This window comes from Thamnophis sirtalis, unplaced genomic scaffold, assembly GCF_051295495.1.
Source record: "Thamnophis sirtalis isolate CommonGarterSnake01/CBP01778 unplaced genomic scaffold, rThaSir2_p1.2 scaffold_12, whole genome shotgun sequence".
In the NCBI taxonomy this organism is placed as follows: Eukaryota; Metazoa; Chordata; class Lepidosauria; order Squamata; family Natricidae; genus Thamnophis; species Thamnophis sirtalis.
Window position 1 is genome coordinate 56,130,842 of NW_028261392.1, and position 13,467 is coordinate 56,144,308.

General features: G+C 41.5%; 1 protein-coding gene across 3 annotated transcripts; it reads right to left on the reverse strand.

The window, feature by feature from the left end:
* Positions 1 to 1,367: 1,367 nt before the first annotated feature.
* ITPA (inosine triphosphatase) lies at positions 1,368 to 13,292 on the reverse strand. 3 transcript variants are annotated; one of them, XM_087726700.1, is made up of 9 exons: positions 13,078 to 13,283; positions 11,648 to 11,705; positions 10,090 to 10,154; positions 9,075 to 9,203; positions 8,540 to 8,613; positions 5,492 to 5,523; positions 4,284 to 4,399; positions 1,963 to 2,039; positions 1,368 to 1,591 (listed from the first exon to the last, which is right to left on the reverse strand). In XM_087726700.1, the coding sequence occupies exons 1-9, from the start codon at positions 13,144 to 13,146 to the stop codon at positions 1,468 to 1,470; spliced, it is 744 nt and encodes a 247-aa protein (XP_087582826.1). In that variant the 5' UTR covers positions 13,147 to 13,283; the 3' UTR covers positions 1,368 to 1,467. The 3 variants fall into 3 exon arrangements, with proteins under 3 accessions (XP_087582826.1, XP_087582828.1, XP_087582827.1); XM_087726702.1 differs by lacking the exon at positions 8,540 to 8,613 and having other exon boundaries at positions 4,284 to 4,332; positions 13,078 to 13,292; XM_087726701.1 differs by lacking the exon at positions 9,075 to 9,203 and having other exon boundaries at positions 13,078 to 13,272.
* Positions 13,293 to 13,467: the final 175 nt, after the last annotated feature.

A 13,467-nucleotide genomic window follows, 5' to 3' on the forward strand; every position in this document is an offset into this window, starting at 1 on the left:
TTTCAAGATTTATGGACCACAACTCCCAGAATTCTCCTGCTTGGCAACTTTCAAGATTTATGGACCACAACTCCCAGAATTCTCCCGCTTGGCAACTTTCAAGACTTATGGACTTCAACTCCCAGAATTCTCCCGCTTGGCAACTTTCAAGATTTATGAACTACAACTCCCAGAATTCTCCCGCTTGGTAACTTTTAAGACTTATGGACCACAACTCCCAGAATTCTCCCTCTTGGCAACTTTAAGACTTGTGGACTTCAACTCCCAGAATTCTCCCGCTTGGCAACTTTCAAGATTTATGGACCACAACTCCCAGAATTCTCCCTCTTGGCAACTTTCAAGACTTGTGGACTTCAACTCCCAGAATTCTCCCGCCTGGCAACTTTCAAGACTTATGGACTACAATTCCCAGAATTCTCCCGCTTGGTAACTTTTAAGTCTTATGGACTACAACTTCCAGAATTCTCCTGCTTGGTAGCTTTCAAGACTTATGGACTACAACTCCCAGAATTCTCCCGCTTGGCAACTTTCAAGACTTATGGACTACAACTTCCAGAATTCTCCCACTTGGCAACTTTCAAGACTTATGGACTACAACTTCCAGAATTCTCCCCCTTGGCAACTTTCAAGACTTATGGACTACCACTTTCAGAATTCTCCAGCCAGCATAGCTGGCTGGAGAATTCTGGGAGTTGAAGTCCACAAGTCTTAAAAGTTGCCAAATTTGAAGACCTCTGCTTTATATACCTGTAATCTTCCTTCTGACCAATGGAAAAGGCCACGTATGTGTTAATTAAGGATAAATGGGTTTACTAATCCCGTAAACCCAGTTTGCTGAACTTGCCATGACTGACTTTCTTCACGTGACGTGTTAGAACTGTATTTCTACAGTGGCTGCATTCAGAGAATTTGGTAACTCAGACCTACACAAAATATATTGTGATGTAGTGCAATATATGAATCAAGTGCGGTTTCACTTGTATACTGACAAATTTACTGGTTTGGGCCCATGAATGTAGAAGACACATAAACAAATAAAATCGCTGTTATCCCTTTGTCTACTTTTTACTTTAGCTCAGTTTTTAATAGTTTTTGATTTTTAATTGTTAATTATTATGATTTTTAGGAATTCATTTTAACTTGTAAGCTGCCCAGAGTAACTTGTTCTGTGAGATGGGCATATATTCAGTTTGCAGCATTATGATAGCTGAATTATTATTATTATTATTTTTGGGGGTGGGGTTGAATATTATACAAGTGTTTAAAAAGTCATCTGGAATTCATCTTTTATCCTTGGTGAAAATCTTAGTATTTCACCACAAATTTCAGGAAAAGTAAGACAAGACACACATCTTTTTTTTTAAAAAAAAGTAGATTTACTGAACATGATTTGTACAGACAGGAAACATGCTTATGCTTTAATTTTAATTTTATACTAAAAAAAAACATTTCACAGATCCATGCAGGTTAACTAGGACAAGATAGGCCGTCTGCTGGGTTGTGGTGTTGAACAAAATAGGTAGACAGCTCTTTCAAGGCTTTGTAACGATGAGAGATAGAGTTCTTCACAGGCTTTGGCAATTCAGCGTATCTGCAAAAGACAATTTAGAACTTCACCATGAGAAACTGCAACTCTTACTCATCTAGTATTATAATGGATTAATTAAATTTACTGTCTATTTCTTGTCTTAAATATTGAGTCCTAAGGAATGATTTGATCAAATACTCTTCTTGGGAGATACGGGAATTGCCAATGGAACATCTGTACTAAATCCATTATTATAAAATAGAATAAAACAATAGAATAATCCAAATGCCTGCTGACAAACACATTCCTAAATATTTAAGACAAAACTGGTATTTTGTACAGCAGAGTTTGCACATTTCTTAATACTTGATTGTACAACGGTGACTGGGTAATTTTACTGAGCAATTATAACTAAAGAGAAAATATTCCCTTACGTCTCAGTGTAGCCTTCTGGCTGGAAGCAAGGATCCCATCCAAAATCTCGAGGTCCTCTTGGTTCAACTATATGCCCCTATAGGGAAAAGAGATATTTAATGTTGACTTTTCAGAGTTAGGCCTTATATAAAACATACAGTTCTGAGGGAGCTGGCAGATGTGATCTCAGAACTACCAAATCATATCTTTCAAAGATCCTAGACCACCATGATAACACAAGAGGATTGAAAAGGAGCTGATAATGGTCCACATTTTTAAAAAATAAAAATGGATCCAGGAAACTACAGATCTATCAGCTGACATAAATACCTGGGAAGATTCTGGATTAGATAATCAAGCAATGATAATCAAGCAATTAATCTGTGAACATCCAGAGGCAAGCAAAGTTATAACCAGACATGGATTTGTCAAAAACAAATCAGACAAATCTTATTTTATGACAAAAGTGACTATGTTAGTGGAACAGCAAAATGCTATGGACACAGTTTGCTTGGATTTCAGTGAGGCATTTGATAAAGTAGACCACAACTTACTACTAGATTAAGATAGAAAAATGTGAATTAGACAGCATCATCACCAGATAGAATTGTAACTGGCTGACTCGTGACCCGTCAAAACCGCGGTCCACTAAAGCGCGCCCGATTAAAGCGCGTACGTGACGTCATCAGCAGCGCGACAAATACGACCGCAGAGAAAAAAGGGCGCTTTAAAAAGCGCTTTTAAAGCAAGCCGATTCACATAAAGGGTTAGGTTTAGGTTTAGGTTTAGGTTTAGGGTTACGTTAAGCGTTAGGGTTAGGTTTAGGGTTACGTTAAGCGTTAGGGTTAGGTTAAGGGTTAGCGTTAGGGTTAGCGTTAGGTTAAGGGTTAGGGTTAGGCTTAGGGTTAGGTTTGGGGGGGTTAGGTTTAGATTTACGCGTTAATTTTAAGTTTACCGATCACAGCGTGCTGTTTTCGTCGCGCCGTGATGACGTCACGTACGCGCTTTCGTCGAGCGCGCTTTAGTCTACCGCGGTTTTGTGATGGAACCGGCTGACTAGCTATACTCAATATGTAGTCCAGTGGTGGGTTATGACTGGTACGCCCCAGTACGGGCGTAATGGTGCCTGCCAGAAGCACCAGGTACCGTTCTGGTATGGTGCTCCGGAGGGCCCACCCGCCCGCCCTCCTTACTGGTATTTGATGTTTTCGGGGCTTCCGCACACGGAGCATACAGAACTTGCGCAATGCTCTGCCGAGCAGTTGGGAGCATCGCGGGCGGTAAGCATGCATGCATGCACTGTGCGTGTACGCGCGCTCCCTGCACGTGTTCATGTGGGGGATGCCCAGCCCCATTGCACAGTTGCAACGGAATTTGGAACCCACCGATGTAGTCCTTAATGAAACTGGATCTACATGGAGGGAAATATGCAGTAGGGTACCTCAAGGTTCTGTCTTAGGCCCAGAACTCTTCAATATCTTCATAAACAATTTAGATAAAGGGATAGCAGGGGAACTTACCAAAATTACAGACGATACCTATTTGGCAATACCTATTTGGAGCCACTGCCACAAAAGATAGGGTCAAGAAAGATACATAAGGATCTCAACAGATGTGTACACTGGATCCAATAGCAGTAAAAAAATAGCAGTAAAATTTAAATTAAATTTCTCGATGCTTTTCATGCCTATTTATAGCCAGAAAGTATGACAACATTGATTGGTTCATAGATTTAGCTTCTGTGCATTTTGATTGGTCAGCCAAAGCTCGCTGCTGATTGGCTACTTTCGATCCTAACATTCTCGAAAATTCAAGTTGTGTTTGTTTTAGTACATAAACTCACTCAAAACCTTAAAAAGACTTTGATTATATTAATAAAAATTATGCATCTCAATCCGACTGCAGAAATTTTCATCAAAGTACTAATTTTGCATGGTTTCTATGAGTGAAAAGTTGATTAAACATGTAAATACAGCTTAAAACTGAAAGAGTGCAGGACTTTTTCACACAGCTGCAGAAATATATCCCACTATCAATCACATTACTCTTGCACAGCAAACCAACCAACTTATCTTCCTTCATTCCTTCTCACCTACCTACCTACCTATACTGTTTTTTATTTGCCATAAATAATTTTAGTTACTTCTCCCCATGTGTAATAGCACCAGCCTACTTTTGGGCACTATTTAAAAATGAGATAACATTATTGAAGCACTTGGATTATGTTTTAAGTTGTTATGTACGAATGCTGAAAGTGGCTGTTGTTATGCTAAGGAAAGAAATACAGTTCAATTCCTCAGGTCGTTTACTAACACAGATAACACAACATTGTCATACGCACTTGAGTTTGGCCTTTGAATAACTTTACAGGATCATCTGGATTTCCAGTGCTGAAAGCAAAGGTGCAGAGAGCGTAAGCAGATTTATCTTCAAATCCCGCTAACAGTTTGTAGAGACCTAAGCAATAAGAAAACAAAGTCATGTTTTCTTCTTCATTAAATTTTGCTTGATGGGAGATGTGTAGGACACAAAATGGCAATTCACATGTTTTGGAATTGATCAGGTATCTGTTGTGGCCCAGCAGGAGCCGTTGGAGCTGCCACCAGACTCCGACAGCAAGGGGCCCTATTAGTCGGCTCTGGAGGATGTGGAGGACCCTGGACAGGGTTCTGACTCCGAGCAGGGCACAGAGAGGCTGGTTGGCCACCAGGAGGCACCTGAGCCTTGGACAGTGGGGAGGAGACAAGGGAGAGTGAGCCGGAAGCCAGTAGTGAGTTGTTCCTGGATGCACGGTACCGAAGAGCTAATAGGGGTCAGGAACAGTTGCGCAGTTACAGGAGGTAATTGCACTCAGCTGGTGATCATTAGGCTCCTCTCCAGACTATAAAAAGACTGCTTGTGAACACGCCCCTCTTGCAGAAGTCAACAGAGGATTGAATGTCGGAGAACACTGTTAGAAGCTTGGCAGGCTGGATTGCTGCCAAGCCTTATCTGTGGTTATTGCTGCCCAAGCTTGTCTGTGCCGGTTTTCTGCCAAGGATCTGTCTGTCTGTTAATTAAATGCTAATTAAATGTTAATTAAACTTATCTTTGGCTCGGAGTGTGTGTTGGTGTGGAACAAGGGGGGTCAGAACAGGTATCCATATGTCTAATGTGTTTGATATACATTAAAGTAAAACCAATAGGACTACTAGCTTTTCTATTATTCTATGACATAGAGCAGTTAAAAATTCAATGAATTCTTTTCTATTCCTGTATATATGCTTGTGGCAGAAGAAAAACTTTTATTTAAATAGATGATATCAATATAATTCAGCTTTATAAAGACTAATTCAAATCTAAGATATGGAACATTAGGACCAATTATGCCAAATAGATACTTTAATATGAAATCATACAAAAACTTAAAGCCTTTTTAATACTTTACAAGTTATCCTAGTTTTCTACTGTAAAATATTCAAAACAGAATGGAATAGGATGGAAAGGGTCTGCAAATACAAATCAAGAAGAGAGGATGGCAGAACAGTAGCACATAGAAAACGGAATTACCTTCTGGTTTTAGCTTTTCTAGGAACCATTTTCTGAAACAAATAGAGGCATAAATCATTATATTTTTCACTATCCCAATAATAATAAAAACACCTGAACATTATTCAACAAGCAAGGCAAGACCAAAACTATCTGTTAAATAAATTGCCAAATATTTAATCCAAATAACAGTTCCACTTTTGTACAAGAGCTCCAAGAAAATGTGCAGTTTAAAGAGAATAAATAAAACAGAAATAAAATAGTAAGTAAAATAGAGCAAATATATAAAAATTAACAGTGAAAACATCAGTGTGCCAGGCCTGCAATTATATTCCTTTTAGAATTTTGGCCTGCCACACTTTCTCTTATTTCATTATGCTGTTTCATTAGTATAGTTGATGGGAGGGGGGAATAGACAGGAGTAGGATTGTGGGATGTATTGTTTTCATTATTTTCTAGAAGCCAAGGTCATCTTTTGTCTCCGCACTTTTACACCTGACCGGAAGCAGCTGGGTGGAGACGCCAGCGTGGAAGAAGAAGATTGGACCATGTGATGGATTGTGGGTGTGGGGACAAGATCATGAACTTTTAACTGGGTGGAATTCTGATGTCATTTCCAGAATTGGGATTAAGACAGATGTGCTAAAATGTCTGCTTTATTAAATTGGAACTTTAAGGATCGTTTTGCCTTGGACTCTGATTTAATTCTACATGATACTTGGAACGCTGACACAGTGCTGAGCTGGCAAATTCTTGTTCAGCACAACTGACACAGGAACAGCGTCCTTGCCCTTTATTGTCTGCCTTATCAGAAATACAAGAAATCAAAACATAAAAGACTTCCTTAACAAGAGTTTAGAGTGGATCCCTCTTCTCTTCTTGCATGACAATGGGAACTAAAACAAAATGCAATGCATGAACACAGCATTTCTTATTTAACAGCCCAGCTGGATTATGCCAGAGATCATCCTGTTCAAGATTCGGTGCCGTACTTTGGCCAATGGGATCCAGTTTTGATACCCACAAGCCTGGGTGGTGGATGACAGTCACTTCTCAGTAACTAACATCCCTGTTGCCCATGATTCAGTAGGTATCAATCGTCATCAGTATCAGGAAGGATCGATATACTTCTCTTCTATGAAACTGCCTACTCTTTTTTATAACTGTCCAATTGCTGCCATTAATACAACAGTTGGCAACAACCACTGCAGTTGAACTGTGTGTTGTGTACAAAGGCATTTTCTTCTCTCAGTATTGAATCTTCCTACATTTAGCCTCATTGGATGACCTCAGGTTTTAATAGGGTGAGGAGAGAATCATTGGTCTATGCATACCATCTATATTAAGCATTATTTATATACTCCGTGTAAGTAAGTAAGTAAATCTTTATTACAGTCAAAGACCAGCATTAGTTTCTACACCATGTAAAAAAATACTGACATTAAGATATAATTAAAAAGTATTGATGTTAAAAATGGAAAATAACATACATGTTCTCAGATTGTTCGGGTCACTCCCTGGGTTTACCTGGGTGCAACGCTGTTAAGTATAGGAGTAAATACAATGGCCCCAAGGTTGTTAGAGATATGTCCAGATAATTGGTACAAGATGACAACTATACTTCTGTAGCCAATTTTTTTCTTATGGACATTGCAGCAGCACAGAACTTTGCCACTGCATACGTGGTAACCGGGTTAGTGTCCTGGAGGAGAAAGCCTAGATAAGAATTGTCTGCCCTCCCTGGCAATCTCTCTAATAAGGGGAGAATATGTGCAGACCTACAAGCTCTGTATAGCTCGCAGTGTAATAGAACATGTGAATTATCTTCCACATCTCCTTTACCACATATGCAAACCCATTCTGCTATTGGTGTTCTCTTATACCTGCCCTGGAGGAGTGCTGAAGGAAGAAGGTTAAATCTGGCTCTGAAGAAAGCTATTCTTTGTTTTGGGAAGATCAGGTCATTTAGATATCTTCCGATTCCCACACACCCTGCTTGATTCTGTCCCTACTGTGGAGAGGCAACCTATTTAGTTCTTCTTGGAACTCCATGTCCTTCATTCTATTAATTACTACTTGCTTCCCTTGATCAAAGCCTAGGGACATTAAGAATAACGGTGAGAGCCCATAAGAGTCCATGTTTTTTTTCTATTCTTCTTCATTTCAAATGACAGAGCCACAATAAGATTAGTCTTTTCTCACAGGAAAATAATTGTGATTTCCTTTTTGTCATACATTTCCTAATTTTGTCATTCACTCATTTTTGTGCAATTATGTCAATCCTGCTTTTGGCAATTGCCTGGGCAAGTCCTTGTGATTTCTTGGCAAGGTTTTTTTTTAAAGAAAATATTTACCATAGTGGTCATCCTAGAGTTTAGAAAGAAGCTAAAATCACCTAATTAGCTTTGTGCCTAAGGCAGAACTATAACCCATCTGTTTCCAATTTCTAGCCTAGTGTCTTTACTTCTCTACCAAACTGAGTCTCTAATGTTGTACTATCTGTTTTTTTTTTCTTTTTCTCCAGAAATATTCACAACACTGAACTGTACAAGGGAGGGAGGAGGCTTTATAATAGTTCTAAGTATCAAAGCACTCAGGAAACAACCAACACATATCTAGACCTCTGATTCCCTTTTTAAAAGGCTCGTAATAAGGATGCAAAAAAGACAATAGAACTTTCAGTCTAGATAATTAAAATAAACCAATTCCTTTATGCCTAATATTCCTTCTCACCTGTTTACCTCTACCCTGCAGTATTTTCTTTTCTCCAATTATCAGCTATCCCCTCATCAAATTACTGGAGTCCAACTGGAACGATCTCCCCGTGGAGATCCGGACCCTTACTACCCTCCCGGCCTTCCGCAAAGCCGTTAAGTCCTGGCTGCTCCAGCAGGCCGGGGGGGCTCTCGAAATATCCAGCCCCTCGGAAATTGTGACTGTTGTATATTTTAATATGTTGTTTGTGTATTATCCCCCCTCCCTTGTTTTATTGTAAGCCGCCCGGAGTCCTTCGGGAGTGGGCGGCATACAAATCAATAAAACTCTAAACTCTAAACTCTAAACACTTACATATATGGCCCTGGGAGACCTCCAAGAGCAGTGAAACACAAGCAGGTATCTTCCACTATAACTGGTCCCTGAACCTGTTAAAGGAAAATAATAATAAAACAACAAAAGAACAATGAAAGCCTAAATTATTTTTTTGGAAGTAATTCCACATATTGTAAATCAAGCTTTCTAAAAATTTTAGGCAACTTCCATCCCAAGTTAATCTCTGCGTCTCTGACAGCAATAATATAATTGAAAGATTTGTTGCAGGAACCACTGTCAGGAAGGTATATAATGTAGATGCCAGATGGATATAAACAGAATGGCCTAATAGTTGGAGCGCAGAATTTTTAAAGATGACGGTGACAAAATGTAATCAGAGCTAGCAAAATGTCCAGTGTTCCAATATTTGAGGGGCTGCCAGAAAGATGAGCGGGTCTGTCAGCCTCTGTTTTGCTGCTTGGTTTTCGGCTGCCATTCAAACGGGGAGGGAGGGCGTGGTATTTGGGTGAGGGAAATAATCTGTACAGGACTGTTAATTGGGAGATGTTCTCACCATTCGTTTGCACATGTGGAAGGAGGGGGGTTTCCCGCCAAGGACAACTGTCCAGCATTCCAACCTGATGATGATGTTTGAAGATGTTTCCCACCTGACAGTTGTGGTGATATACGACTGGACTGTGGACTGGGGTACCAAGGGGAGGGGAATGAATCATGTATTGATATCTAATGCTTTCCCGCACTTTTGCTCAGATCCAGCTTTGCTTAGCTTCTCATTACTTATAACCAGTAAAAGTACTCTTATATTCTGCAAAATGGAGTTGAGTGGTTTCTTTCTTGGTTATTAAGTGAAGGAGCCGTGACAGGGTCATCCTATTTTCCAAAACACCAGAAGGCAAGATAGGAAACAATGGATGGAAACTAATCAAGGAGAGAAATAACCTAGAACTAAGGAGAAATTTCCTTACAGTGAGAACAATTAAACAGTGGAAAAACTTGCTTTCAGAAGCTGTGGGTGTCCCATCACTGGAAGCTTGTCTGGAATGTTATAGAGCCGTGATGGCGAACCTATGGCACGCGTGCCAGAAGTGGCACGCGGACCCATTTCCCCTGGCACGCGGAGCCATCACCAGTTGGTCTTCAGGGTTCGGGCGCAGCAGCCAGCTATTCTTCATGCACATTGGCATGCTAGAAAGCAGAAGAGGAGCCACCTGGTGCGCATGCACACGCCAGGAAAACGATCTTTTTGTTTCCAGTGTGCACATGCGCATCATCCATTTGGTGATCTGGTTCCTGGCACGCATGCACACACAAAAACCAGAAACAGGATGGCACCGCCAGGAGAAACGGTTCGGGGGCAAGCCAGGCCTGGGTCACTGACGGTTCCAGCGAGCCAGGCCGCCAAGCTACCGCCGGTTCGTCCGAACCGATAGGAACCCACCACTGGTCAAAACTGCTTGTACCTCTCTATGGAATATACAACAAAATTTATCTGAGCATAAATGATAAAACCTTCCTGGCTTTCTGAGTTTCTTATTGCCTTATGTTATCAGCTAAAGGAATATTTCTACCTGCTTCGATGCTTCCAGGCACTTCTGGGTAGAAATATCATCAGGCTCCCCTTGGTACTCAGGTACTACAAAATTTAAAGAAAAGTAAGGTTAGTGGTGATCAGTAGTGTTAGGGATGCAGTGGTGGGTTTCAAAAATTGTTCGAATCTACTCTGTGGGTGTGGCCTCCTTTGTGGGAGTGGCTTGTCACCCATGTGACCGGATGGGAGTGGCTTGCCGCCCATGTGACCAGATGGGAGTGGCTTGCCGCCCATGTGACCGGATATGAAGGTGCCGGCGACACTTGTCAGAACCACCTTAAATTACCTCACACACAGCACTGGCCTGCATAAGAATATGATGTAAACTTGTTTTTTAAAAGGCATCTTTGGTTTGCGTTAAAACAACTTCAACACACGCAATGTTCTGATTGCACCACAAACGCAGTAGTCATCCTTACCTTTCACAGAGGCACTGAGTTTTATAAATAGGAGCATGATAGTGTAGAATAATCATATCCAAGGACCAGTGGTGGGTTTCAAAAAATTTTGGAACCTCTTCTGTAGGTGTGGCCTGCTTTCCGGGTCCACTGGTGGAACCTCTTCTAACCGGTTCGGTAGATTTGACGAACCGGTTCTGCCGAATAGGTGTGAACTGGTAGGAACCCACCTCTGTAGGGATGTAACCCTAGTCTTGGCTTGGCAATGTATATGTATAAGCATAAGCCATGATTGTAACAAATGTATCTGTTACTTTAAATGCTAGAGAGATGTAATTGGATGCTATTGCTTTAAGCAGCCATAAAAGGAGGGAGGAACTATTACGCTCCTGATTGTTACTGACTGTTACTGTATGAGCTTAGTATTTGGAGAGAAGACTGTGTATTGGATGGTGGCTAGTCTGTATAGTAGTTTCCTGTCTACATGGTGAATTGTGAGTTGAGTAACTGTAACTTCAACGTATTGTAAATAGACTGTGTATATACTTCAAGACTGCTTATAGTCTGTTTGGAGACTATTTATCCTATTTTTGTTACGCAAGTAAAGCTATTATTTGTTTTACCTTCGGTGGCTGTGAGTGACTATTCAGCGGCTTATTCGTTACTAACGGTTCACCGACAAAACCGCGCCCGACTAAACCGCGTCACTGACGTCATCAACAGGGCGACAACAGCGCGGAGACAGAAGCACGCTGTAAACCCTAAACCTAAAATTAACCCCTAAACCTAACCCCCCTAAACCTAATCCTAAACCTAACCCTAAACCTAACCCTTAACCTAACCCTAAACCTAACTCTAACCCTTAACCTAACCCTAAAGCTAACCCTAAACCTAACCCTTACCTTAAGTTGAATCGGCTTGCTTTCAAAGCGCTATTTAAAGCGCCCTTCTTTCTCCGCGCTGGCTGTTGTCGCCCTGTTGATGACATCAGCGACGCAGTTTAGTTGGGCGCGGTTTAGTTGAGCGCGGTTTTGACGGGTCACGGTTACTAACTTCTGCTGCAGAACTCTAGTCTCCTAACGGGGATAGACTTAACAAGTGGTTTGCTAAGATACCAGACAAATGGAAACGTGAACTCACAGTCTAGTTTCTTCGCCACCAATTTGTATGGAAAGGAGTCACCTAGAATCTGAATCACCTGCAAGATAAAGAAAAGTAGTTAGTTCTGAATACTAATAAGCTTTCACAAGTTACACCTCTTTTAACCATATCTTGGACGATGTAGCAGTGCCTTTATTATGGGCTCCCTTTCTCTGAGAAGCCCATATTAGCTTTTCATATTTTAGAAAATTGTTAAAAGCTTCCTACTTCATCAAGGATTCCTCTACACTGATTGTGGGGACTCTTCTAGGCATGTGGTAGCTTTTTCTGCTTCACTTTTATTTTCTTCTACACCGCCAAGAGTTATTGTTACAAGTATAGGATGAAGAAATTTTCCTCTGGGGATGGTATTTCTGGACAGCTGTGGTGCAGTGGCCTAAGAGGTGGAACTCTCACCTCACAATCAGGAGGCTGTGAGTTTGATCCTGGGTAGAGGCAGATATTTCTCTTGACACACTGAGAATATATCTGCTGCTGAACAAAACCGCATTGGCGACAGGAAGGGCATCCGGCCATTCAAACCCTCTGCTAGCTCCATTCAGATCCCCAGACTCCACCCCGTAAGGGGTTATTAAATGAAGATGATGGTATTTCTGAACTGACAGTTCCTAGTGACATCAATCAAAAAAGGTTTTCTGCCTAGATTATTTTGGGGATTTAAACGTATAAAAGTGGGGAAACACAACAGTGCTACAAATTGGAGATACTAATGCTTAAATCCATAGAATGGATAGCTTAAGAGTTAAAGCACCCTTACTTTCCACCAGTGTTTGCTAGGATTGCAAATATTCAGACACCAAGCCTGTAATAAAAGAGGTATATCAATCTTGGCTGTCCCAAGACTTTTGCAAGGTTATCCAAGCATTGCAGAATTTGGTTTTAGCGCCGCAGCAATCAATAACCTCAATTCTCATAACCCAGTGTTTCTCAACCTTGGCAACTTGAAGATATCCGGACTTCAACTCCCAGAATTCCCCAGCCAGCGTTCGCTGGCTGGGGAATTCTGGGAGTTGAAGTCCAGACATCTTCAAGTTGCCAAGGTTGAGAAACACTGCTCATAACCAATAAACTCACGTTCTGTCTATTTGTGAGTCGTGGTGGAAGATATGTAGAAATGCCAACTCTTGCAAGGGGCCACCTTTATTCGTTAGCGAAAAACAGCTTTTTCTCAATCTCAGCCATTTAAGATGTGTGAACTCCAATTCCCAGAATTCCTCAGAAAGCTGCCTGGGAAATTTGGGGAGCTGAAGACGTTCCCATGTCTTAAAGTTGCTGAGATTGAGAACCGCTGGCCCGTAAGTATCACGTTCACCATTCGCAGCAACAGAAAAACAGCTAAACTGCTAGCCAGGGCCATCACCCAGGCGCTTCGTAAACGACGGCAGAGAGTCACGGAAGCCGCTGCCCACCTCCTCCAGTTTCTTAACGTTGCCGGTGACAAACACCACGCTTCGGCCAGCCGCCGGTAACATCGCCATCGCGCTCTGACGCCTGCGCAGTTAACTCAAGCAATCGTGAACTCCTCCAGGTTGCCCTGCTCTCCGAAGACAAGCCAGCTTTGACGGTATACGATCAATCACGCCGAAAAAGGGAGGGACCTATTGCAAATTCCGAAACCCATTGGACGTAAAAAGCCAAGGTGGAGGGAGGGACCTATTGCAAATTCCGAAACCCATTGGACGTAAAAAGCCAAGATGGAGGGAGGGACCTATTGCAAATTCCGAAAGCCATTGGACGTAAAAAGCCAAGATGGAGGGAGGGACCTATTGCAAATTCTCAAATCCATTGGACGTAAAAAG